Source organism: Rhinoderma darwinii, chromosome 1 (assembly GCF_050947455.1).
Source record: "Rhinoderma darwinii isolate aRhiDar2 chromosome 1, aRhiDar2.hap1, whole genome shotgun sequence".
In the NCBI taxonomy this organism is placed as follows: Eukaryota; Metazoa; Chordata; class Amphibia; order Anura; family Rhinodermatidae; genus Rhinoderma; species Rhinoderma darwinii.
In genome coordinates, this window is record NC_134687.1 from 610672619 (window position 1) to 610699492 (window position 26874).

The 26874-nt window shown below is 42.1% G+C and overlaps 1 protein-coding gene across 1 annotated transcript in view; it reads right to left on the bottom strand.

Annotated features, from left to right (window-relative positions):
* The window catches only part of CCDC68 (coiled-coil domain containing 68), a 41506-nt gene that overhangs the window by 8952 nt on the left and 5680 nt on the right, over positions 1-26874 (bottom strand). The window contains exons 2-7 of the mRNA XM_075854980.1: positions 11586-11731; positions 10846-10920; positions 8273-8398; positions 6577-6702; positions 2298-2426; positions 140-222 (exon numbers count right to left, since the gene is read on the bottom strand). Of these exons, the coding sequence (XP_075711095.1) occupies positions 140-222; positions 2298-2426; positions 6577-6702; positions 8273-8398; positions 10846-10920; positions 11586-11731 (685 nt within the window). The remainder of the gene's footprint in view (positions 1-139; positions 223-2297; positions 2427-6576; positions 6703-8272; positions 8399-10845; positions 10921-11585; positions 11732-26874) is intronic.

The window sequence follows — 26874 nt, forward strand, 5'->3', positions numbered from 1 at the left end:
CACTCAGCTTTCCAAGAGTACTGAAAAGCATATCTGCCTAGTTATGTATTGATAACATCCCCTAATCCTACATCTCTGTTATGCTGAGTGTCAAAGTCTGGGAAAGATGCGAGAACTAAAACGTAGATCTACTACTGACCCATTCTTGTTGGAAGGATTGGCCATTCTTCTTGAGAGCTCATTTTCAAGTAAATTCTTCTTCTCAATCAAAGATGCATTTTCCTATAGAGAAGACAGAGAGCTCAAACAATTTATATTTTCAGGGCATGTAGTGCATACATACATACATACATACACACACACACACACACACACACAGATATATATATACATATATATATATATATATATATATATATATATATATATATATATGTGTACTGTGTGCATACAATTTTACCCTGTAACTTTAGGCTGGGGGGGGGGGGGGGGGGGAGGAACTTTGTACCCATAACTGAACAAAGAACTTAGGCGAGACTTTATAAAAGATTTAAACGTGGGTTGACACGATGGTCGGCCACAGCTTTATTTATCATATCTTTTGTTTGAATAACCAACTGTAAAACGATATTCAATACATCTATAAACATTTTGTACCCGAATGTCAGCCTGCCTATGGAAGGGCATGTAGGTGAGATCTGCTCAAACCCCGCCCGCTGTGACATAATATTCCAAACAAAAAACATATATATATTCTCTTTCTTTTTTTTTTGTTCTTGTAAGGCAACAGGCATAGTAAAATAACTGGAAATCGGGAGGGACGGTGGGACAAGTAATGGCCAAAAGAGGAAGATGTCTTCCCGAACTTTCCTTATAAACCCATAAAGGGAGGGGGAGAAAAACTGCCCATGCCCACTTAAATACACCCTGATAGGGGAAGGCCTAAGGCTGCCATAGGCCGAGGCCATGTATGGTAAATTTGTACAGGAACGTCAAATAGCCGACTAGCTAGATTAACCCCTTACATGCCTCCCAGTCTCTAGCCCAGCGGCTAATACGCCTGATGGTCTCCAACACACACTTATACATACACACACAAACTCTATATACACCGTATATATACACATTTATCCACTATGAGACCCAGAGGCATAACCTATTGGGGTATTACCATCTCTCCTCCGGATATGCCATAAATGTCAGATAGGTGCGGGTCTCACTTCTGGGACCCACACCTATAGAAGAAACGGGGGCCTCCCGATCCCGCCCCGCCTGGTGAGGCAGCCGCTGGCCACCGCATCTAGGCAGAGAATGAATAGTGAGGTGTCCATGCGTGGCTCTCCCCATTCACTTCTATAGGAGATAAGGAAACAGGTCAGATGCTTGCACCTGTGCAGACATGCCATAAATCTCTTAGATGGGAATACCCCTTTAAGTCATGCCTCTGTTCATCTACCGCATATGCTGATTTAGACTATAAAATCCTCTCAGTCCACACCACTGTTTTTCGGATTTAGATACAGGTATTAGATAAGTTATCTCATTAAAGACATTTTTGGCATTTTACTAGAATATGCCATCAATATCTGATTGGTGGGGGTCCGACCACTGTGACACCTTTTTGCTAGGATGAAGTGCTAGCGGCACTAGGGAAAAGCCACGCCCCTTTGGCTTTAGTCAACTTTTATCAGAAGGGCCATGGTCAGCTTTTCCTAGTGCCACTGCCAACTAAAGACATTGGTGGCATATTGCTAGAATATGCCATCAATGTCCAATCAGCAGGACTCCCAGTACTTGGACCCCCATTGCTCAGATATTGATTCCATATCCTAGCGATATCTAATCATTGTCTTTAGTGAGACAACCCAAAGTCCACCGTTGCAACTCATTTTGTTAATTATTACAAAGCATCTAATAGGAAAAATTAAGCAACTTTAAAAATAGTCTTAATTACAGATCTCTTACCATTTTGTGTCTACAGCTCCTATGCAGACTAATGTGTCTCTATAGTAACAGACTACAATAAAACACTGTGTAGTCTGATCCTGCAGTCATATTGCCTTCCATCTATACCTTTATACTTACTAATATACATTTGGTTGGTTAGCAAGAAGTAGAGGTCAGGCGGTAGAGAGTGTGACAGCAGAATCAGACTACACAAAGTTTGTTTGTAGTCTGTTACCATGGAGACACAAGTCTCCTTAGAAGCTGTAGACACAAAATTACTTTTAATTAAGACTTATCAAAGTTGCTTTGTTTTTCATTTTAGATGCAATGGATCAATAATAAAAAAAATATTGTTATGGTGGACATATATTTGCTTCTTTCTGTAACATTATAAACTCCGTATCACTCACTGCTTCCATTCGCTCCATTCGCTTCTCCAATTCAAGGATTCGGGTGTGCTTTTCCTGAATTTTATCAGCCACATCATTTAGTTTCTCGATGCTGTTCTTAAACCGATCCTGGTGCTCTGCAGTAGAAACCTAACAAACAAACCCATTACTTCTATTAGCTTAAAGTGGTTGTATGGGATTAGGGAAAAGGGTCTGCAATATATCATGTACCATTGCTCAGCACACCCATCACTGGATACAGCATGTAGTATATAGTCCAATGATTATTTACAGGAGTCAGAGGCATAACTGGACGCTCCTGGGTCCAAGTGAAAAATCTGTAACATGGCCCCCTACCATGTTCCATTTATAATACTGGTGTCTTCTTATGTGGTATAAAGGCCTCTACAACCCCTCAGATACCAGAGAATGATTGCGACTGCTACCTCTGCACTCCCTATTACTACATTTTTGAAAGAGGTTATCGAGTCTTATACAGATAAATTATAGAATGAATTATGATGAAAAGTTATACAACAACAAGCTAAGACTTTGTTACAATGTGTCAGTGTAGGTAAAAAGTTTGGTCTTGAAATACAGGTTAGGAAAAAATTGTGCTACAGGGAAATAATGGGGGAGATGTATTAACTCGTTAGTGACCGGCCCATAGTGTTTCTACGTCGGTCACTAACGGGCCTTATTCCGATTCAATAGACTTTTTACGTCGCGACATCGGAATAAGTAAACAGAGCAGGGAGCTGTCAAGAGGTAGCTGAGGGCTGGGGGCGTCCCTACTCTGCCGGGTGAGATCGATATTAGTATCGATCTCACCCGTTTAACCCCTCAGATGCGGTGAACAATAGCGTGCACCGCATCAGAGTGGTTTTGGAGAGAGGGAGGGAGCTCGCCCTCATCTCACTGACACCCGGCGATAAGATCGCCGAGTGTCTATGTCTCCGATGGCAGCCGGGGGCCTAATAAAGGCCCCCAGGTCTGCCTGTAGTGAATGCCCGCTAGATCATGCCGGAGGCATGACCTAGCAGATGCCTGTCCGTTTTACACGGACAGGCATAATACACTGCAATACAGAAGTATTGCAGTGTATTATAAATGCGATCAGATTATCGCATAGTGAAGTCCCCTAGTGGGACTAGTAAAAAAGTTTAATAAAAAGTGAAAAAAAAAAAAGTGAAAAAAAATGAAAAACCCACTTTTTCCCCCTTACAAACTGCTTTATTATTAACAAACAAAATAAAGTAAAAAAGCTACACATATTTGGTATCGCCGCGTCCGTAACGACCCCAACTATAAAATTATTACATCATTTAACCCGCACAGTGAACGTCGTAAAAAGTAAAATAAAAAAACATGCAAAAATTGCTGTTTTCTTTGAATCCAGCCTTAAAAAAAATGTGATAAATAGTGATCAAAAAGTCGCATCTACTCCAAAATGGTACCGATAAAAACTACAAGTCGTCCTGCAAAAAAAAGCCCTCCTACAATTGCATCTGCGAAAAAATAAAAACGTTCAAATATGGAGACACGAAAATAAATAATTTTGAGAAAAAAGGGTTTTCACTGTGTAAACGGCGTAAATTTAGGACGCAAAAAAGTGTGGCGAAATTGCTGTTTTTTTTCTACCCCCCCCCAAAAAAAAAGTTAATCAATAAATTCTATGTACCCCAAAATGGTGCTATTAAAAATTACAACTTGTCCCGCAAAAAACAAGACCTTATGCAGCTATGTCGACGCAAAAATAAAAAGTGTATAGCTCTTTGAATGAGACGATGGAAAAACGTAAAAAAATGGCTTGGCCATTAACGTCTAAAATAGGCTGGTCATTAAGGGGTTAATATTTTAATATTGAAGCACTGCGATTGCAGCGCACCAGTATCTCTTTCGATGTGCAGCGCACGCCAGATTCACAAACAGGGAACAGGTCCTGCTGTTGAATTTGGTGTAGGTTAAAAGGAATATCAGTCGGACGTGGTGTCGTTTTTTGTCATTTTTCATAAGCTTGGTACGACTCTGAAGGCATACACACTTTTCCTCACACACAAGTGTATATCATAAAAAGTTGTGCATAAGCTTTATAAATATGGCACTCAGCCTGAACGCCATATTTTTGCGATGTATTTAAGCAAGAAAACTCTCATTAATACATTGATAATTCTGCCCCTTGTTTTATTATTTTTTAAATGTTGTAGAAATTTATTTTTTTATCTTCAAAAACTTCCCTGGTGTGGCCATATTGGCCCAATTTCCTTTCTGTATAGGGTGTGTGCAGGGGCAAGACGCCCGCCAGCCTCGTCACTCTAAGCGAGCACCGCTTATTATGGCGTAGCAGAAAGCCATTGGTTCCCAGCCCCACCACTAAATCTAGTGAGCCACAGGTTATTTTAGGCCTGTGGCCTACTAGAATTGCCATAAGACTCTAAAGACGTCAGCCTGACTTCCCAGTGCACGTGGTGTTATGACATCACCACATCGCGCCGCCTGCACCGGGCAGTAGGCAGAAGACACAGAAGCTCGATGTGGGAACACGGTTAGGTGAATTTACTTTTTTTTAAAAAATTGGCGCAAAGGGGGTACTTATCACATATATAGAAGCTGCAGCCACATGGAGGAAATTATACAGCAGTAATAAGCAGTGTAGCTGAGAATTCAGCACTGGGGTGACATAGAAATCTTACCAGCAGACTATATCTTTCTCACTCTGCTCCTGCCTCCTCCCCTGCTCATACCTCCCCTCTCCATAGATTTACATGCAGTGTGTGTGTTGCTGACTCATTCTCTATCTGCTCCCTCCTCCTGTTCTCTCTCTCTTCTCCATAGACTTGTATGGGCAGCGTCTCTGTGTCTCTCTCCCTGCTTCCTCCTTCTGCTCACCCCTCCCCTCTCCATAGACTTGTATAGCCGGGCAGTGAAGAGACACACTCCCACTTTCTGCAGCCCATCAATTCTGCTCTGTAAACAGGCATGGATTTTTTTTTGACAACAGGGGGTGGACCTAAAGCTTCAGGAACGGAGACACCTAGTGGCATTAAATTTACACTGAATTTGTATGGCTAAAACAACTCCATTTTAACAGTAAGTAAATTACAAAAGTTGTTCTAGATCAGGTATACTGCTAGATTTGCATAAGTTGTTTGAAAAGTTAGTCTCCATTTAAGATTACGGGGGCAATTACTTCACATCGTGATATGGGTTGGATTACTTAAAGAGTATATGTCACTACTTCATTAATTGCCAATCTGCTAACTAATCTAATAGGCGCTATGATGCTGGTAACTACAGTGTGATTTGTTTTCAAAAACGTTTATCATTTGCAAAGTTATGAGAATTTTTGTAAATATGCTAATTTCGCTATACTTGCCAAATAGGAGGTTACTTTTTCTTTTCACTTTGGGTGCTATAATGTTTTCTGTATGACGCTGTCCAAATGTCATTCAGCTTCTCCCCCTTCCCTGCCAGCAGCAAGAACTCCGATCCTTGTGCCATATGAAAGATTAGAATCTCATCTTTCATATGCCACCAGAACCACTGTTCTAGGTGGACTATAGCCCAATATAAGGGTGTTTGAAGTGATCCCCCTTCCCTCCAGCCTCAGTCTCTTACACTGTGTGTGCAGCAGCTTGATGCTGATAGGACAGGGCCAGAGGCTGTGAGGTAGCTCCACCTCAGGAGAATCGCTGCTGTTACCTCCCATTTGTCAAGTATAGGCTAATTTGCATATTTAGAAAAAAGCTCATAACTTTTAAAATAATAAACGTTTTGGGACACAATTTTCACTAGCATTATCAGTGTGACAGCGCCTATTAGATTAGCTAGGAGATGGGGCATTACTAAACTAGTGACAGACCGGCTTTAAAGATGTTTTCCCACGAATAACATCTATTACCTATCCACAGGATAGGTGATAAATGTATGATCGCTGAAGGCCCCACCATTAGCACCCCCACTGAACTCTAGAACGAGGGTCCCGACACCTATAATCCCCATATGCGTGACTGCCTCTCCATTGAAAATCCTCCTCGCTGCGATCAGGCAGTGAGGAGGAACGGGTCGGGACCCCCGTTTTAGAAATCGGTGGGGGTGTCAAATGTTAAATTTTGGAAACCCCCTTTAATTAAGTGCAGTAATAATCCAAAAACTGTTATTTTATGTGATAAATATGCAATAACATGGGGACATAATAGTACACTACTTTCTTAGCATAGTTTTTTTTGTTGCCCTTCTTATCCTCGGTCATCGATTCTTTTCCACATACATGTTATGTTTCTCTTATGCTACACTTTACTTGTAAGTGTTGCTTCTCCTCTTCATGAGATTTCCGGAGTTGTTCACTCTTCTTGTTGTAATTTTGGTACAGTTTGCGGGTTGCGTCCCTTATTGCCCCTGCTCCAGCTTCACGTGTCGCTTCCAACTGAAACAAAAGACTACACTTTAATACAACTTGGTCTACTAAAACTCTATATAATGTATAACTTGTTAACCCAGAGCATTAATTAGGCTACTCCTATTAAGACTGGGTTGTTACCTAGCAACAGATTCCACAGCAAGCAGGTGACTACACTAGATCTCCATGCTCCTTCTCCACTGTTTTGCACTATTCTATTGATGAAGCAGCATTAGTACCTCTGCCTTAGGACTTCTCCAATGAAGATGCTAAACATAGAAGTACAAAGATATAGAAGAGTAGTATTTGTTGTTCAACCATTGTTAGTGCATGTAACAACTCTTTATTTTCTGGCCCATGTGTATCCACAGTTAATAAATTAAAATTGGACCCAGGTGTGGGCACAGAAATTATAGGGCTCCACAGAAAAACTCAGAATGGACCCCACCCCCAAAAGGAGAAAAATAAGCAAAGAAGAAAACTCATACTATAAGCCTAAAACCTGAATATAGTCTGCGTTTTATATATGTATATACATACAGTATATCTATATACAGCTCCGTTTGAACTCATCAGGGGCTGTATAAATCTGTATGCAGAGTGCTCCTCTTACTGGTGGCCACTTGGCATTGATTGACAAACTTGGCTTTGCTATATCTGTAGAAGGCAGACTGTATGCTGTGGTAAACACACACTCCTACAGATCTCTAGAATAAATATTTAAACTATACATCTAAAGTAAGAATGTCAAGAAAGCCCCTGCATGTACACAGTGACTCCTCCAGCAGAATAGTGAGTGCAGCTCTGAAGTATAATACAGGATGTAACTCAGGATCAGTACAAGATAAGTATGTAATGTATGTACACAGTGACTGCACCAGCAGAATAGTGAGTGTAGCCCTGGAGTATAATACAGGATGTAATTCAGGATGAGTACGGGATAAGTAATGTAATGAATGTACACAGTGACTCAACCAGCAGAATAGTGAGTGCAGCTCTGGAGTACAATACAGGCTGTAACTCAGGAAAAATACAGGATAAGTAATGTCATGTATGTACACCGTTACTCCACCAGCAGAATAGTGAGTGCAGCTCTGGATTATTATACAGACAGTTACTCAGGAACAGTACAGGATAAGTTATGTAATGCAAACAGTGACTCCACCAACAGAATAGTGAGTGCAGCTCTGGAGTATAATACAGACTGTTACTCAGCATCAGTACAGGATACGTAATGTAATGTATGTACACAGTGACTCCACCAGCAGAATAGTGAGTGCAGCTCTGGAGTATAATACAGGATGTAACTCAGGATCAGTACAAGATAAGTAATGTAATGTATTTACAAATTGACTCAAACTTGGTGATGCAGTACTGGTGTCTGTGTATTTTGGCAATCAGTCAAGGAGGTAGAAATGGTGCAGTTTTGTAGCCTACATGTTCAGTGTATGGGTCTGATTATTTCATCATCTCTAGAGTCAATAACTGCTTAGTTATCTCAGTATGTTTCATTCCACCATTGTACTGGGGATAGGATGTGTAAAACACTTGTCCACGAGCTCCAAGACTATCCTGTGAGACTCTATTATGATTTTACCTTAATTTGCAGATCTTCATTTTCTCTATGAACATCCAGAATCTGCAGGTCCTGATCCTTTAATTTCTCAACAATCCGTTTATACCGGGAGCCAAAGGAATCTTTGTCTTCTTCACCGTACCCATTCTGAAATGAAAATTAGTTAGTTAATCAGTTTCAATAGTATATATTATCCATAACAGATCAATAAAAAAATTAGAGCGTTGATCTCAACATGACAACCCTTTTGTTTTTTACTTTATTTTTTTGTTCATTGCTTTGTGATTTTAAAGCAAGTCACCCAGATGATAAGCTGATTGCTGCGGGTCTAGGTTCTAAAACAAAAATAAAAAAAATGACTGTTATTGCTATAGGAAGTCACGGCCATCCACATATTTTGCCTGCAGTGGCCACTACAGAGGAAATGTAGTATTACATGGAGCCTATTCAAACGCATGGACGACCATGTAATACATGGCCAGGGCGAGTCCTCCAGAGTAGTAGCCCCTCTTTCTTAGTATTCTCTGCTCTGGCTAACAGAGGGCTCCTGAGAACGATAATCTCCAATATGATGTTGCGACAACCCTGGAATTTTCATATTCTGAAAGTGGAGTATTACATTCATTGATGATTCAATTAAAAGTGGATGTGCAAATATTGTGAAGAGATGGAGCGTGGGTCCTAAGAATCATCTCTGCTGGGCCCAAGGAACCCAAGTTGGACACTGCTAGTGTCTAAATGGATACAGAAGAAATATGTTGTGGTTTGTCTAGAGCTGTTTCAGGCTTGTTAGCTCTCATCAGTGTAAGATGTCAAAACCTTGTCTCTATAAAGTAGAATTTAGGGACAACCTGATGAGAACCAACAAGTTGTATCCGTACTTTTCATCATAACCCTACTGGTTGTCCTGTCGTTTCACTGTCCAAAGTAGACTTGACCCTGTGCATATAAAATAATCAAGTGATGCTTATCGACAGCCATGAGAATGAAGGCAGAGCGGGTAAATACACCCATTTAGCACACACTATAAGTCAACAACTTTACAGCTCATCTGGTTTCACTAATCCAATGTAGTAGCAGAAAGCAAACAATGACAGGATACAGTAATTGGTACAAATGAAAGTCCAAGTGCCGAAGTGTAGCAGAGATACAGATCAGCGTGGATTAGAACAATAAGCAAGACTATGAAAAATATACTATTATGTGTGTATATATATATATATATATATATATATATATATATATACATACACACTAGACTATATATGCTAATTTTTTCAAATTATGTTTAATTAAGATGTCCTGAACTATTGAGTGGGATATATTATTATTAGGCTTTGTGTCAGTCCAGCCTTAAAGAGGCTCTGTCACCAGATTTTGCAACCCCTATCTGCTATTGCAGCAGATCGGCGCTGCAATGTAGATTACAGTAAAGTTTTTATTTTTAAAAAACGAGCATTTTTGGCCAAGTTATGACCATTTTTGTAGTTATGCAAATGAGGCTTGCAAAAGTCCAAGTGGGCGTGTTTAAAGTAAAAGTCCAACTGGGCGTGTATTATGTGCGTACATCGGGGCGTTTTTACTACTTTTACTAGCTGGGCGTTCTGATGAGAAGTATCATCCACTTCTCTTCAGAACGCCCAGCTTCTGGCAGTGCAGACACACAGCGTGTTCTCGAGAGATCATGCTGTGACGTCACTCACAGGTCCTGCATCGTGTCAGACGAGCGAGGACACCGGCACCAGAGGCTACAGTTGATTCTGCAGCAGCATCAGCGTTTGCAGGTAAGTAGCTACATCGACTTACCTGCTAACGCCGATGCTGCTGCAGAATCAACTGAAGCCTCTGGTGCCGGTGTCCTCGCTCGTCTGACACGATGCAGGACCTGTGAGTGACGTCACAGCGTGATCTGCCAGAAGCTGGGCGTTCTGAAGAGAAGTGGATGATACTTCTCATCAGAACGCCCAGCTAGTAAAAGTAGTAAAAACGCCCCGATGTACGCACATAATACACGCCCAGTTGGACTTTTACTTTTAAACACGCCCACTTGGACTTTTGCAAGCCTCATTTGCATAACTACAAAAATGGTCATAACTTGGCCAAAAATGCTCGTTTTTAAAAAATAAAAACGTTACTGTAATCTACATTGCAGCGCCGATCTGCTACAATAGCAGATAGGGGTTGCTAAATATGGTGACAGAGCCTCTTTAAAGTCAATTTACACCTTTTAAAATCATGTCGTTTTTAGAATTAAAATTTTGTGGCGATTTATTTCTTGATAAATCTTTATAGCAATCGGAGCTCTATTATTCCGATACAGAGCTCCAATTCCCGGCATAGACAAAGATTGAAAAGAGAACATTCTGGCATGGATTTGCTCTTTAATAATAAGTGAAACTTGAATTATCAGTACGGTACATTTTTTTAAAATAAATTCACATTTTCAAGGACAAAATATTTTGTAATTGTAAAAAATAATGATAATAAATATATATATATATATACACACACACACACACACACACACACACACACACACACACACACACACACACACACACACACACACACACACACACACATTGTTACTTTACCTGCTCTTGTGTACTCTTAGTGTGGAAGTCATCCTTAAATAACTGACTCTGAATTTTCTCTAAAGTTGCTCTAATCTGAAAAAACAAATAAGAAAAGTAGATGTGATACAATCAAATATATCGATGACATTCAGTGCTCCTCTGGTTTATAAGTCCATGTAAACCTTTGTATCCTTTGTTTTTTACAGTATGTGATAAAGGTTATTTAAACCTTTGGTGCCATTTTTTCTTTTTATAAATCAATATTTTATTGTAAACAATTTTTCGATTGGGTTTTATTAAAACAAAATGTAACCTTTTTGAGATATAGCTTCCATGTATCCTGCATACATAGAAGCCGTATCTTGTGGTCACAGCCGAATAAGTCATGTCAGCGGGACTGACGGCTTTGATGAGCACTGGTCCTGCATGTCTCTGACACGCAGGATCAAGCTATTATCGATCACATCTAAGCTTATGAACTTGGATATATTTAATAATAGCCTTTAAGTTAACCAATAACCCTTTAAGTGCTTATAAACTTTTTTCCCATAGCCATTCAATAAAAATTGTATTTAGTTTTTGTGCTGCTGCCTCTATGTATCCACTATACATAGAATCTGCATAACGCCGCTGTAAGCCGAATCCGTCAGTCAGCTGCATTGACAGTTTGGCTGACAGTGTCTCGTCTGTGCCCCCTGAGACACAATATAGCTCTAATACCGGTATAATGAAGAGTATGAAGCACGACTGTAACTCACAGTGCGGACATATTCAGTCTCCTCTTTGATGTGGGACACTGTTGACCCATACATATAAAAAATATCATCTTCCATTGGACTTTGATCAACTTTTCTCTTAAACCCATTTTCTGAAGGTGAAATTGTTGTCATTTTTCTTGTGTTTCCTGTAAAATGATGAAAAAAAATAATTAAAAAGATATAATATAATAACAGTATATAAAGACATTATTATTACTACAGTAAAATAACAAAATAACGTATAAAAAACGGCTTCCAATAATTCAAAAAGTCTGACATTGATTTTCAAAGTTGTCGGCTAATCAAAGACAAACTCTTTCAGATTTACGGCTGATTTTGTCAGGGGAAGCGCAGACAGCCAGACATCTCCTCTGCTGTATTGCATGGTGGGCATTCAGATGAATGGCTGCCCAGTAATAAATGGACAGCTGGAGTCCGCCAGAACACCTCTTTATTCTGACTAATATCATGTCCATATACCCGAATGTCCATTTGACAATACTATGGAGAGAATTTTTTAAAGCTGGTTTTTCATACGCCAGTCTTAATCTGAAACACACTGGAATAAGATGCACCTGATTTATTAAGAGGAGCATCTCTGTCTATCCATGTGCTAAAAAGTAAAATCTTTGCGCTAAAATTTATGCCAGTTTTGGATGTAAATTATAATAAGGCCTTATTTACACTAATGTATTTAACGTCCGTGATACGCGCGTGAAAATCACACGTGTCGCACGGACCTATGTAAGTCAATGGGGCCGTTCAGACATTCCGTGACTTTCACGCAGCGTTTCCGCTTCGTAAATCTCACGACATGTCCTATACTTGAGCGTTTTTCGCGCATCACGCAGCCATTGAAGTCACAGCACACGGAAGCACTTTCGTGTGTCGCGCGTGATTCGCGCTAAAGTTGTTAAATAAAACGCACACGTTCGTGTGAATTTCGCCTAAATGTGACGCACTCTCCTCCACTAAACCCTGTTCACTTTTTTTTAAATAGTGGAGGCGGCATAAAAATGAGTCCCTACATTTTTATAACATTTTTTGCAATATGAAGGTTTTGTTCCAATTCTGATTTTTTTTATAAATTCCCCTCATTATGGGTAAAAAAAATAATTAAAAGCAAAAGTCCCCAGAAGGGACTAAAAATAAAATTAAACATTTTTTATATATATAATTACAAAAAATGCAATTACATTTTTAGTAAATCAAGTTTTATTTAATCAAAGTTATAAAAACATATACCGTACTTATTATATACACCGCTACAATAAAGTTGGACGTTATTAAAGGGGTTAAAGGGCATTACATTTAACCTGTTCAGGACTTGGCACCCCTAAACGACTATAACTTTTATGATCAATTCAGGTCTCTTTTGTTAGCATTTTTATATACATAATTTGAGGTTTTTTTTGTATATTTTTTTTAGCATTTTTAGGCTTCTAGTTTGAAAAAAATAGTAAAATAATTATGCTTTTTTTAGCTATTTTTTTTCTAGTAATATTATAGTGTATAGACTTTTTATTTGTTATCATCATTGTCTAGCATAAATGTTGATATATTACGTCTATTTTAAGGTAATTGGGTCAGGGCTAGCGTAACGAAAATGCTTGGCAGAGGGGAGTGTTTTTTTTTTTTGCTGGGGTATTTTATGTGTTTTTTTTAACTTTTATTGTTATTTTTATTATTATGCCCAGTCCCTAAAAGATCAGAAAAGACCTTTCGGAAATTTTTAAAGGACAGGTGTCCCAAATTATTATTTTTTTAATATCAATTTGCTTTTAGTGTGTTATTAAAATAAATTTTATTTATTTGTGTGTTTGTGTTTTACTTTTTTCTTTTTTCTAACTTTTACTTCACTATGGGGGCTGCCATTTTTTTTTTCATCTCTGTATGTGTCGATTAACGACACATACAGAGATGGAATACGGCACATACATCCCCATAGAAAATGCGAACGGGAGCCGTTCTATTCACTATGGTGTACGCCGTCTGTGTGGGAACGACGCATGCGCCGTTCCCACACGTCCAAAAGGAAGGTCTTCGGCCGAGCGACATCCGGCGCCATTTTCTTGTGGACCGGAAGCTGCGGCCGGACAGTAAGATGACTACTTCCGGTCGCGGCTTCCGGACATGTGGTCAGAAGCAAGGACTAGGAGCGGAGGGAGCGGAAGAAGCGGAGGGAGCGGCGGCAGCGGCGGCGGCAGGAGCAGATAAGTTATGTTTGTGTATGTTCATGTTTTACTGTATGATTACCACTGTATGTAAGCCTACTACACTGTGCATTCGCTGAAAAAATGGCGGCACACAGTGTAGCAGGTTAGCCAGGATAAAGGAGGGGGTTTAATTGAGCACACTAGAGCGAGTGTGTCTTCTCCAATTTTGCAGCATAAAGCAATGAGGTTGCTTTACCACATGACCAATGCGGCAATTTTGGGAATTGCTCCCTCTAGTGACCAGCACATGGAAGTATTATAAATTAGAATTTAATTTATAATATTTCCTGACTTGTGAAAAAATTAAAAAAATTAGAACAATGTCTAATCATGTATATACTAACTGTTTAACAAAAAAAAATAATAATTTAATTTTAGATTTTTTTACACTATACTTTCCCACTCTAACTGGGACTGCACCGCAGGGAAATCAGCCCTGGTATAATGACTGTAGTTGCCAACAGTCCCAAATTTGCTGGGACTGTCCCATATTTACAGAGGACATCCTGGCAAATTACTGTCCCAGAACAGACTCCCTGCGCATGCTGGCATGATTACATCAATGGATCACGCAAGGATCCCGTCTCGGTGCCTTGTAGGCTGCAGGGGTGAGGATGCTGTGGAGCTCCGTTCTTTCCGGGAGCGGGGCTATGTGAGTATAAGGTATTTTATTTGTTTGGGTGGTACCTGGGCACTATCTACAGGAGGGCTGTGTGGCACTATCTACAAAGAGGGGAGTGTGTGGCACTATCTACAAAGAGGAGAGTGTGTGGCACTATCTACAGGGGGCACTATCTAAAAAGCAGCCATGTTGCACTATCTACAGAGGACTATGTGTGGCACTATCTACAGGGGCACGGTGGCATTATCTACAAGAAGCAGTGTGTCGCATTATCTGTGCTGGTTTTTATGCTACCAGTAGTGGTCAACACAGATGGCCTAACCCTAGTGATAAAGTGAGACATCATCTGCCTGTGTACAACCAGATAACCAGAGAGAGATACCGGCCACCATAATATTTGTCAGCCAAACTAGTGCAGAAATGTTTGTTAGTTTATTTGTATGGAGAATTATGGGAAGAAAGCCACGCCCCATTAGCCACCAGATAGACCACACCCCAAAAGACTCACCCACCAGATAAGCCACACCCAGTGCTCCTGGAAATTTTCTTTAAATGTTCATAACTATCAATAACTATTGTCACTATTAGGGTATGTTCACACGCAGTAGCAAATTATGTCTGAAATTACGGAGCTGTTTTCAGGCGAAAACAGCTCCTGAATTTCAGACTTTTTTGCAAGCACTCGCATTTTTCGCTGCGTATTTTATGGACGTTATTGGAGCTGTTTTTCAATTGAGTCAATGAAAAACGGCTCCAAAAACGTCCCAAGAAGTGACATGCACTTCTTTGACACGGGCGTCTTTTTACGCACCGTCTTTTGACAGCGACGCGTAAAATGACACTTCGTCTGAACAGAACATTGTAAAACCCATTGCAAGCAATGGGCAGATGTTTGCAGGCGTAATGGAGCCGTCTTTTCAGGCGTAATTCGAGATGTAAAACGCCCGAATTACGTCTGAAAATAGGCCGTGTGAACATACCCTTAGGGCTGTGCTGGGTCCAGCTAGACTAAGCAGCAACCTTCTACTACCGGCATCCCGTCACATGACCGCCGGGACCAACAGATGCAGCAGCATTCATTGACGTTGTGCATGTGAATACAGAGACGACAGAAGCGGTGAAAATGAACCTATCACTCTGGCAGCAAGCTTAAACTTGTGGTATATATATATATATATATATATTATATATATATATATATATATGTATATATATATCGGACAATCTGTACTTGCTAGAAATTTCCCCTGACAATAAGCAGATCACAAAGTTTGCTTCTGATTGGACCCCCAGAAAAAATGACCTGTAAGGCCGGGTTCCCACGTGGCGTAAACGCTGCGTAATTTCCGCAAAGGAATTCTGTGCGGACATTCCGCAGCAATTACAGTAGCAGCAAAGTGGATGAGATTTAGAAAATCTCATGCCCACGCTGCGGAAAAACCCTGCAGTGTAAACGTTAATAAATTATACTGCGGTGTGTAATTTAAATCCGCAGCATGTCAATTTATGCTGCGTTTTTGTTGACTTTCTGTTTAGGGGTTTCCCTCTTGAATTCAATGGGGATGCAAAACCCGCAACAGAAACCCAGGTGATGCGACTTTTGCGGCGGAATCGCAAAATCGCAACTCAGGAAAAAAAAATAATCATGCTTACCCAGAACTCTCTCCTCGGGTAATAGGCGTTTTAAAAAATCCTATAGAGAAGTCAATGGAAAAACACGCCAGAAAAAAAATGCCATACCCAGAGTTTAAAAAAAAATAAAAATAAAAATACATCTCTGACCCTACAAATGCTACAGAATGGCCCAAACTAAAATTCCGTGTATGTAGATGCTGACATTTCAAAACATCTAATCAAAAAATACATGTGCAGAAAACACAGCGTTTATAGGAAAAAGGAAAAGTTTTCCAGCCATTTTTGCCATGTTTTTAGCAGCAAAAACTTCTGTGGCCAGTTAGTCAATGGGGAATTTTTTAGCGATCAACAGCTTTTTTTCGGAGGTTTTTTTTTATTTTAATTTCGTCTTTTGGGTCAGTGGCGTTTTTCTAAAATCGAAGGAGGCCTAAATGCAGTTTGTGAAACTAGCCCTAACAGGATTGTTTGAGATTAGAAAAGAGAGTCTGCTTTGTTTTCCAAAAACAGCACCACCGTTTTCCATGGGCTAAGTCTGGAAATGAACATATTCAAGATACTACTTAAAACAGTTCATCCAAGCACTTTTCCCACCCCCTATTTGAAAAAGCAGAGGAGGTGGGGATCAGGGTGTTGCCTACCCAATGCTAGAGAGCATTGTCAGACCATTTTTAAGATCTCTGCTTGCTGTCAGTAAGTAATACCACCCTTATCCAGAGGCCAGAAACTTGTCCAGAAAAGGTGTCCAACTGATACAAATGCTTGGCTCATGACAAGGGATTATAGAGTTCAGTTTTATCTTGCTCTCATTTTCTTGATCTAATTTTCTTGCTACTGTACCAATTCACACCCCCTTATGTCTCAGACTTACATTAACACTCTATTTTACCCAATAAAACAGAGACTTCCACTTGGATTGAATTGGCCACAGCAGCCATTTTATTAACAAACAACAAAAATAAGTCAATAAATAACATACCAATAAATATACAAAATAAATAATCAAAATGTTAACCTTTTCACGCAAGCCCATTCTAACCTCATTCGCGTGAAACCATTCACCCCTACGGAAAAATTGGGTAAGAGGTCCTTGAAGCTCAGAAAAAGGATCTGGCATCACCCCCAGCCATCCAAAACACAGGCTCAGGGGCACCGTGACCAACCGCAGTTGGCTAGACTTCAAATGTATTTACTCCTCGGGACCCCACCCAGCAGGAGCCCAAATAAGCCAAATCCCCCATAATCATAATTTGGGAGGGACCATGCCTACTATGAATCCCTCCCCCACCAAGTTTAACCAACAACAAGGACCCCCACAGCGAACATATCTTGACCACGTCAAATATGCGATTTCCCCCACAACAACATAGCCCGCTCAATTCCTTCCTGAATCCTCAACGGCCACAGATCCACACCCACCGCATTCAAATGCACACCATCCGCCATCCAAAAATTGCACAAACCATCCTCAAAATCGTAGTTAGAAACAAACACACCACCATTCCTCACCACAAACGCAGACACGGCCCTATTCGCCTTTATCCGAGCCCTATTAATCGCCGACACATACCAGCTGGCCCTCCACGATCTACGAGGTAAAATCTCCGACCATACCACTATCACTCTGGAGAAATCGGACCATAGACGAAGAAGATCAAAACGTATATCCCTGATCAATTCCCGCAAAGACTGGACACCAAGGTAATTCCCCCCAACATCGCAGCACAAGGACATCCAGCGCCCTATCCAGCCCTGCATAATGATGAATCTCTTTTAGGACTCTTGCCCACGACATGCCGTGGGATCCGAGCCAGCGCAACGTAGCTGCTGACCTAGAAAAACCGAGCTGGCGCCCTTCAGGCCAAACCTCCGCCGAACCACCCCCCAATGGACATAAGAGTGCCCAAAGATCCACACCAGGCACGGAGAATGATCTGAAAAAAAAACAACCGTTAGACAAGAACACAAAAAGTTATTACAAACCATCATTCCCACAAAAACCACTCTGACCACACCCCCCCAGAAACTACATAAGCAAATGAGGGCGTACGTATGACTGGAACCGCCGAGATTCCCACCTCCCGATACAGCGCACCACCTCAGGTCCCAACCCCCAGCTAGCTGCCTCCGTGGCCGCTCTGATACGAAAAGAGTGTGACGCAAAAGCCTTACAGTTCAGGCCGATATAAATTAAATACTTCAGTTGTGAATTGAAAACGAGACAGAAAATCCCCGTCCGCATGCCGCAGCAATGGACCGAACACTAAATCAATACCCTGTATGTAGATCACCAGGGAGCGAACAGGACACATAATCGCACCTGAAACTGCCCCCAAAAGACCCGTCTACCCCTCCCAGACTGCTCCGTCTTAGAACGGCGAATCCAAAAGTCGACCCGCCCATTCAGCTGTGCAACATTCTCAACCAACAAACCCACCAGTCGTGACCCACTGGGAGAAACCAATTCCCCCACCCGAAGCACACTGAAAAGAGCCTATGAAAAAGCCAACCTAAACAAATTCGACTTAAACCTCAGAGGCACACACTACATCCACCGCATACCCCAACCCCTCCAACAAGGCAAACGACACAGGGCGACGTCTATCAGGCACCACACATCCCCTTCTATATCCCCTCAGCACCTAGCCAACCAGAAAATCCTTTGTGACGTCCCGCCGTCCAAAAGCCAGGGTCGCCACACAGCGATTAACCTTCGCGACCAACCAGCCTGCAGCTGACATATAACCCAGGAAAGCTAGCAAGGCAACCATCCAATCATCATCAGTAACTACCCCATCCAATTCACTCAACCACTCTTCCCAGTCCCGCCACGCTGCTTCGTAAGCAATCCACGTCCCTTAAGCCAAAGAAGAACGGATCAGCCGATTCGCTCCCTGCAGACCAGATCCCACAAGTGAGTAGGACAAGCAAGACCCACCGCCTCTGCTTCCGGGGCCAAAAACTGGAACAGATCCCACTGTAAGCGAGAAAGAGAATCAGCGATTGAGTTGTTGCCCTCCAGTAAGTGAACAGCAGTATGCCAAGCATTATGGGACAAATACAAGAGGACTAAATGCCGCAACAAACAGACAGCAGGGGGAGATGACAACATTGTTAATTGCCGTCACCACCCCCATGTTGTCACAGTGAAAATGCAACTTCCTGTTGCTAAAACGCTCACCCCATATCGTAACCGCCACGACAATGGGGAACAATTCCAACAAGGCCAGGTTACGAACCCAAACCTCAGCAACCCTGGCATTAGGCCTCTGACCCGCGCACCACTCTCCCTCGCAATAGGCCCCAAAACCCACACTACCCGACGCATACGTGAATAAATTCCAGTCAAAATTAACAACCGGCGCCATATAAGGGACCTGCCATTGTAATGCTAAAGGAATTCTGACCAAACCTCCAAGTCATCACAATGTTCCCGAAACAAGTGAACAAAATGATGAGAAGCCTTCACATGAGTCATCGCCCGCGCCAAGCGTCTACAGAAAACCTGACCCATAGGCATAATTCGACAAGCGAAATTAAGTTTTCCCAGGAGAGATTGCAGATTGCACAACGTGTTCTTCCGCAAGTGACACGTTCTACCCACCAGCAATTTCAGATCATGCGTTCCGAATCAATGGTGATCCCCAGAAACACCATAACCAACTGAGGGCCCTCAGTTTTTGCAGGCACGAGCGGGACCCCGAACCGGCTAAGCACCTATTCTACCATCGACAAAAGGTTACCACACAACGGGGACCCCGTCGGACCGACACAAAGAAAATCGTCCAAGTAATGAATAAGTGAGGCCACCCCTGTCACCTCACAGATCGCCCATTCCATAAAGGAACTGAAAGCTTAGAAATAGGCGCACAAAATCGAGCAGCCCATCGGAAGACATCTATCAACAAAATACTTCCCCTCTTAACAGCAACCCAACAGTCAAACGCTCTTGGGATGAACTGGAAGCAAACAGAAAAGCCGATTCGACATCAGTTTTCGCCATAAGCGCACCCTCGCCATACCGCCTAAACCGATAGACTGCCCCGTCAAAAGAGGTGTAAACCACAGAACAGAGAGATGGACCAATGCCATCATTCACCGAAGTCCCCTATGGATGCGACAGGTGATGGATGAGTCTGAATTTGTTAGGCTCCTTTTTGGGGACCACCCCAAGGAGGGAAACCACCAAGTCAGAAAAGGGGGGGAAACAAACGGACCCAACATTCTACCCAGCTCCACCTCTTTACTCAGCTTCTCAGACACTATCAACGGGAATTCACAAGCAGACTTTAGGTTCTGCAACAAAAAATGGACACTGTGTGCGTGTGTGTGTGTGTGTGTGTGTGTGTGTGTGTGTGGGGGGGGGATATGAAAACCATCCCTAAACATAGATTCCAGTAAAATCGCCTTTTCCCTATCCGAGTAACTATTTAGATAGGGCAACATTTCTACCAGTCTCACCAGCCTCACCCCCATGGCCCCATGGCCACCGAGATGCCCCCTTTTCCTTTGCCCTTCTTAAAACAACGGGACAACCCATGTGACATTTCTCCGCAAACAGAGCAGGAGTGCTTGAACTTGCAACCTGCCCCAAATTTACATGGTCTCTCATTGAACTGCTAAGGCTGGGTTCACACGAGCATGTTACGTCCGTAATGTATTTCGGCCAAAAGTCCCGGACCGAACACACTGCAGGGAGCCTGGCTCCTAGCATCATAGTTATGTACGATGCTAGGAGTCCCTGCCTCGCTGCAGGACAACTGTCCGGCAGCGAGGCAGGGACTCCGAGCATCGTACATAAGTATGATGCTAGGAGCCCAGCTCCCTGCAGTGTGTTCGGTCCGCGACTTGCGGCCGAAATACGTTCGTCCATTACGGACGTAATGTGCTCGCGTGAATCCAACCTTAGACTGGCGCTCAAACCAAAGCGTAGTCTAACCAAGCTTCGTGTCCCTCGGCTCCTCCCCTTCCTATTTCCCCTGTCATGTGGCCTCCACTATGCCTGTGGCTCGGGTACTACCATTCTTTACAAAAGAGAGAAGAAAAAACACTCTGCTACAGTGGTCCCCAATCACTGGTCTGCGGACCAATACCGGGCCGTGGATCATTTTGTACTGGGCCGCGGGCGGATACGCTGCATAAAGTCACACTGTGTAACGGCCCCGGTGGCCGCAGGGAATTCCAGGCGAAAAACCGCACCAAACTGTAGTTCCGTTTTTTGCCTGGAATGTCCGCTGCGGGAAACGCCAGCATTTAGCCGGCCTGCTAGCAGGCCGGCCTCTTCGGGTGACGTTTCATTGCAGGAGACTGCTGCAGTCTGTGATTGGCGGCAGCGTCGGTCACATGGGATGAAACGTCATCCCAGGAGGCCAGCCTGGAGGAAGAAACACAGACTTCTGGGTAAGTATAAGATATTTATTTTTTTTGAGCTGCATTTTTTGGGGCGCAACAACTGCTATTTGTTGAGGGTCTTACCTCCCATTAAATATAATGGGGAAAACCCACAACAAATAAGCAGTGTTTAACCCGTTAGTGACCGTCTCATAGAGTTTTTACGGCAGCCACTAACAGGCTTTATTCCGATGCCATAGCCTTTTTACGGCGCTGCATCGGAATAAATAAAAAGAGCAGTGAGCCGTTAAATCTCCCTGCTCTCAGCTACCAGAGGTAGCTGAGGGCTGGGGGCATTCCTGCTCGAACGGGTGAGATCGATATTAGTATCGATCTCACCCGTTTAACCCCTCTGTTTTGGAGAGAGGGAGGGAGCTCCCTCTCATCCCACTGACACCCGGCGATAAGAACGCCGAGTGTCTGGCTAATATGGCAGCCGAGTGGCCTAATAAAGGCCCCCAGGTCTGCCTCTAGTCTATGCCTGCTAGGTCATGCCTCAGGCATGACCTAGCAGATGCCTGTCCGTTTTACACGGACAGGCATAATACACTGCAATACAGAAGTATTGCAGTGTATTATAGATGCAATCGGATAATCGCATAATGAAGTCCCCTAGTGGGACTAGTAAAAAAGTTTAAAAAAAGTTTAATAAAAAGTGAAACCCACTTTTTCCCCTTACAAACTGCTTTATTATTAAAAACCAAAATAAAGTAAAAAAGTTACACATATTTGGTATCGCCGCGTCCGTAACGACCCCAACTATAAACTTATTACATCATTTAACCCGCACGGTGCACGTCATAAAAAATAAAATAAAAAAACATGCAAAAATTGCTGTTTTCTTGGAATCCAGCCTTAAAAAAAATGTGATAAAAAGTGATCAAAAAGTCGTCCCGCAAAAAAAAAAAAGCAGTAACACATACAAAATCTATATAAATTTGGTATAGCTGCAATCGCAAAAACCCGCTGAATAAAGTTATTGTGTTATTTATACCACATGGTAAAGGGCGTAAATTTAGGTTAATAAAAAAAAAAGTTAATAAAAGTTAATCAATAAATTCTATGTACTCCAAAATGGTGCTAATAAAAATTACAAATTGTCCCGCAAAAAACAAGACCTTATACAGCTATGTCGATGCAAAAATAAAAAAATTATAGCTCTTTGAATGAGACGATGGAAAAACGTAAAAAATGGATTTGTCATTAAGGTCTAAAAAAAGGTCTAAGGGGTTAAGCAAATAAAATTGACATGCTGCGGAATAAGGCCTAGTTCACACAGAGTATTTTGCACGCAGAAAAAAAATAAGCCACGGCTTTCGTTGCGATTCTCGCTGCATTTCTCCCTGTTGCGAACAATGTTTTTTGTGCCCCCCATTGATTTCAAAGGGAGGTCAGAGGCGGAACCGTGGCAAGAAAGGACATGTCGCTTTTTTATCCCGCGAGTGGCTAGAAGCTGCCTGGGATAAAAAACGCTATATACAAGGGAGGCTGTGTGTGGCACTATCTAAAAGGGGGGCTGTGTGTGGCACTATCTACAAGGGGGCTGTGTGGAGCTATATACAAGGGAGTAGCTCTGTGATACAAGCTATATACAAGTGGGTGCTCTGGCGCTATTTACAAAGGGGGCTGTGTGGCGCTTTATACAATGGGGCAGTGTGGCACTATCTACAAGCAGGGCTGGGTGGAGTTATCTAAAAGGGGGGCTGTATGTGGCACTATCTTCAACAGAGGGGCTGTGTGTGGCACTATCTACAAGCTGGGGCGTGTGTGTCGCTATTTACAAGGAGGGGGGCTGTGTGTGTTGCTATCTACAAGGGGGCTGTGTGGCGCTATTTACAAGGGGGGCTGTGTGTGGCACTATCTACAAGGGGGATGTGTGTGGCGCTATTTAAATGGGGGGATTAGTGTGGCACTATTTACAAGGGGGGATGTGTGTGGCATTATCTACAAGGGACGGCTGTGTGGCGCTATCTACAAGGGGGGCTGTGTGGCGCTATCTACAAGGGGGGGCTGTGTGGCGCTATCTACAAGGGGGGGGGCTGTGTGGCGCTATCTACAAGGGGGGCTGTGTGGCGCTATCTACAAGGGGGGCTGTGTGGCGCTATCTACAACAGGGAGGCTGAGTGTGGGGCTATCTACAGGGGGTGGTGCATGGCGCTATCCACAAGGGGGCTGTGTGTGACCTCTTTAATTCATTTTCTTTAAAACATTTTATGTTAACTACCTTATATAACTATATCGCTTGTAAAATGTACAAATGGTTTTATGCTCGAGTTACATTAAAAAAATTGTGAAAAACCAAATTACACCTCATTGATTGGTAGAGAAAGCAAACATGGTGAGGGGGAAGGAGATGTCGGGAAATGTGGGGGGGGCGCCAATCTGAATCTTTGCCCCGGGTGCAGCAGAACCTAGCTACACCTCTGCTGTAACGAGTCATGCACCTATTTCTGTTGGACATGTTCAGGACTGGTTTCCTACCTCATGAATGGTTCTACTCACTACCAGTAAGCAGAGATCTTGAAAATGGTGCAGCTTTGAAACACAAAGTATATTAGTACATTTCAGGATATCTTATTATATAATTAATATTTTTGGAGCAGAATGTGATTGTATAACGTTCCTGTCTTGGTTAGGTAGGCGTTATCTTGCCTGCGCCTCAGGTGTATTTTGTCTGCATCTCCTGAGACAATGGGAATCTTGTAAGGCGTTCATCATGTTGAGCTGGAGATGATCCACCCCCGTAGCCCAGCACCACAATGCCCTCCATTCATTAGCCGTCAGTAACATTGTAGTATAGCGTGCGGAAACATTTCTGATAGAGTAATCCAAATCTATAACCATGAGTTGTTTTTTTTCCGTCTAGGCTTTTGCTGCAATTTTCGATTAACATTTTTAAACATGGATACAATACACCCACCTGAATGAGACTGTAGAAATATTGCAAAACCAATATTGTTCCCGATTTGTAAGCTTGGCCGTCATTTATCAAATTGTCTAAAAAATTATAATTTTCTTTGCTCACTATATATAGGGGCGTAACTATAGGGGGTGCCGAGGTAGCAGTTTCACCTAAAGACTCTCTGTCTTATAAGAAGACACCAGTATTAATAATGACTCATGGTATGTGAGGGGCCCCTGTTACAGACATAGTATTGGGGCCCAGGAGCTTCAAGCTGTTCCTCTGCCTGTAGCAACCAATCACGGCTCAGCTTTTATTTCTTAAAGTGTACCTATCACCACCAATAGGGAACTTGTTTTATTTTAAAAAAAACACTAGCCCCTTAATAAAAAAACATTTTACTAAATACATATGATTAGAATTAAAAAAAACAAAAAACTTACAAGCTTCGTCGATTACTGGCATCTTCTGTGCCCTCCCACAATCCCTCACGGCAGCCTTCAGGCTCAGAACGCAAGATCTCACATTCTGTCTAAAAGAACGCTAACGACTCTATTAGTATGTATTATTGTACTGTATTAGGGTATGTCTGAATCTCCGCTCAGAATACGCAGCATAAATTGACACGCTGCGGATTTAAAAGCCACACCGCAGAACACGTTGCGCGCGACTTTTCTGCATTTTTTTTCCTGCAGTGTTTGGCTGGGATTTGCAGAAATGTCATAGTGACATGTCAGAAGTTTTGATCGATGGGGGTCCGAGCACTGAGACCCTCAACGATCGCTAGAACGAAGCAGCAGAAGCGGTTGGGCGAACACTGAACCGCTTAGTATCTGATCGGCTTTTCTCGGAAAGCCGATGTAACGGTGTACGGACTCAATAGAAAGTCTATGAGCCTGTATACCGTTACATTGGCTTTCTGAAAAAAAGTCGATCAGAAACTAAGCGGGTCAGCACTAACCCGAGCGCTTCTGTCACTTCGTTATAGCAATTGGTGGGAGTCTCAGTGCTCGGGCCCCCACCGATCAAAACTCATGACATGTCACTATGACAAGTCAGAAGTTTGTTGAAGGTTTAGTTACAATTTAAGTAGCGTGCGCCTCTTTACTTCAATGGGTGCGTGATGCACAAAAAACACTCAAATATAGGACATGTGAGTTTTACATAGCGGACATAAACTGCGTGAAAAACACGGACTGTATGAACGGCCCCATTGACTTACATAGGTCCGTATCGCGGATGTGAACTACGCTCGTGTAAATAAGCCCTCATAGTAAGAAATTAATGAGCGCAAAAGTTTTGGCCTATGTGGTTGAAAAAAAAAAAAGTGGCCATACACTTTCTAGGCAATGTGCACTTTTCCATCCATTTATTGCTCCTTTGCATGTAAAATAAACAAATTGAAAGCAAGTTTGCACATTGTTTAAATTAAAAATTTTCGATCACTTTGTGTATACATCTCATATGAAATAGTATGTGTCTCCATGGTAACAGACTACAAATAAACACACTCATCTTCATAAACAACAAAAAGTAGAAGCGGTTACAGAGGTATGGGTGTAACACATAAATACAGGATCAGACTACACACAGGGTTTATTGTAGTCTGTGACCATGGAGACACATAAGTCTACATAGGAGCTGTAGACACAAAACGTTAGGAGATGTTTTAATTAAGACTATTTGCAAAGTTGCTTCATTTTCTATTTTAGATGCAATTGTTTGCAAAAGTCTTCATAGCCAATTATGGCCAAACCAGCAATAAAAATCATCACTTCCTCCAATTTCTCTGCTGTATTATCAGACCACTCCTCATAAAGGCAGTCATTCCTACAACAGAAATATACTATATGGATTCTATATATGCAGTTCCCCATAACTGAACTTACCCTTAAAGGGGACTTTTTATCTAAGTGTACATGAACATTGTATAATAAAAGTTCTTAAACTTTTCCAATTCCTCACCATTTTCAAGATCTCTGCTTGCTGTAATTAACCTAGATGAAAAAATCTGTCATCAACATGTCTGACACATGTGCATGGCTTGTAGAGTTTCAGAGCTCTCTATCTTTTCATGATCCCTGCACCTGTTTGAGCAGCACAAGATCAGGACAGGGTTTTCAGCCTCTGAACGTATACGAGAACGTATATAGCGTATCGTCTTTAAGCTAAATACACCAACAGTATACAATGCATCAGTCTGCAGGCTCACAAAGGATTGTCTGGACTGGCTACAACTACATCCTCCTCTCACCTGTGAGAATTATTAGGTGTGTATGGATTTTCAGCTTTTGAATGTAAAGAAATAAAGCAATGAATTCCATTCACTGACAGCAAGCATAGATCTTCAAATAGTGTAGACCTAAAACCACATAAATATGCAAAACCAATTTCTATAGTTGACAGTTGAATGACTGCTTAGTAGACCGCTATCACTTCTGACTTCTCCGTTCTTCCAAAGTTCCTCTCAGCTGATTGTGTTATTATTTAAATGGAAGATAAGGGGCTGTCAGACACCTCCAGTGC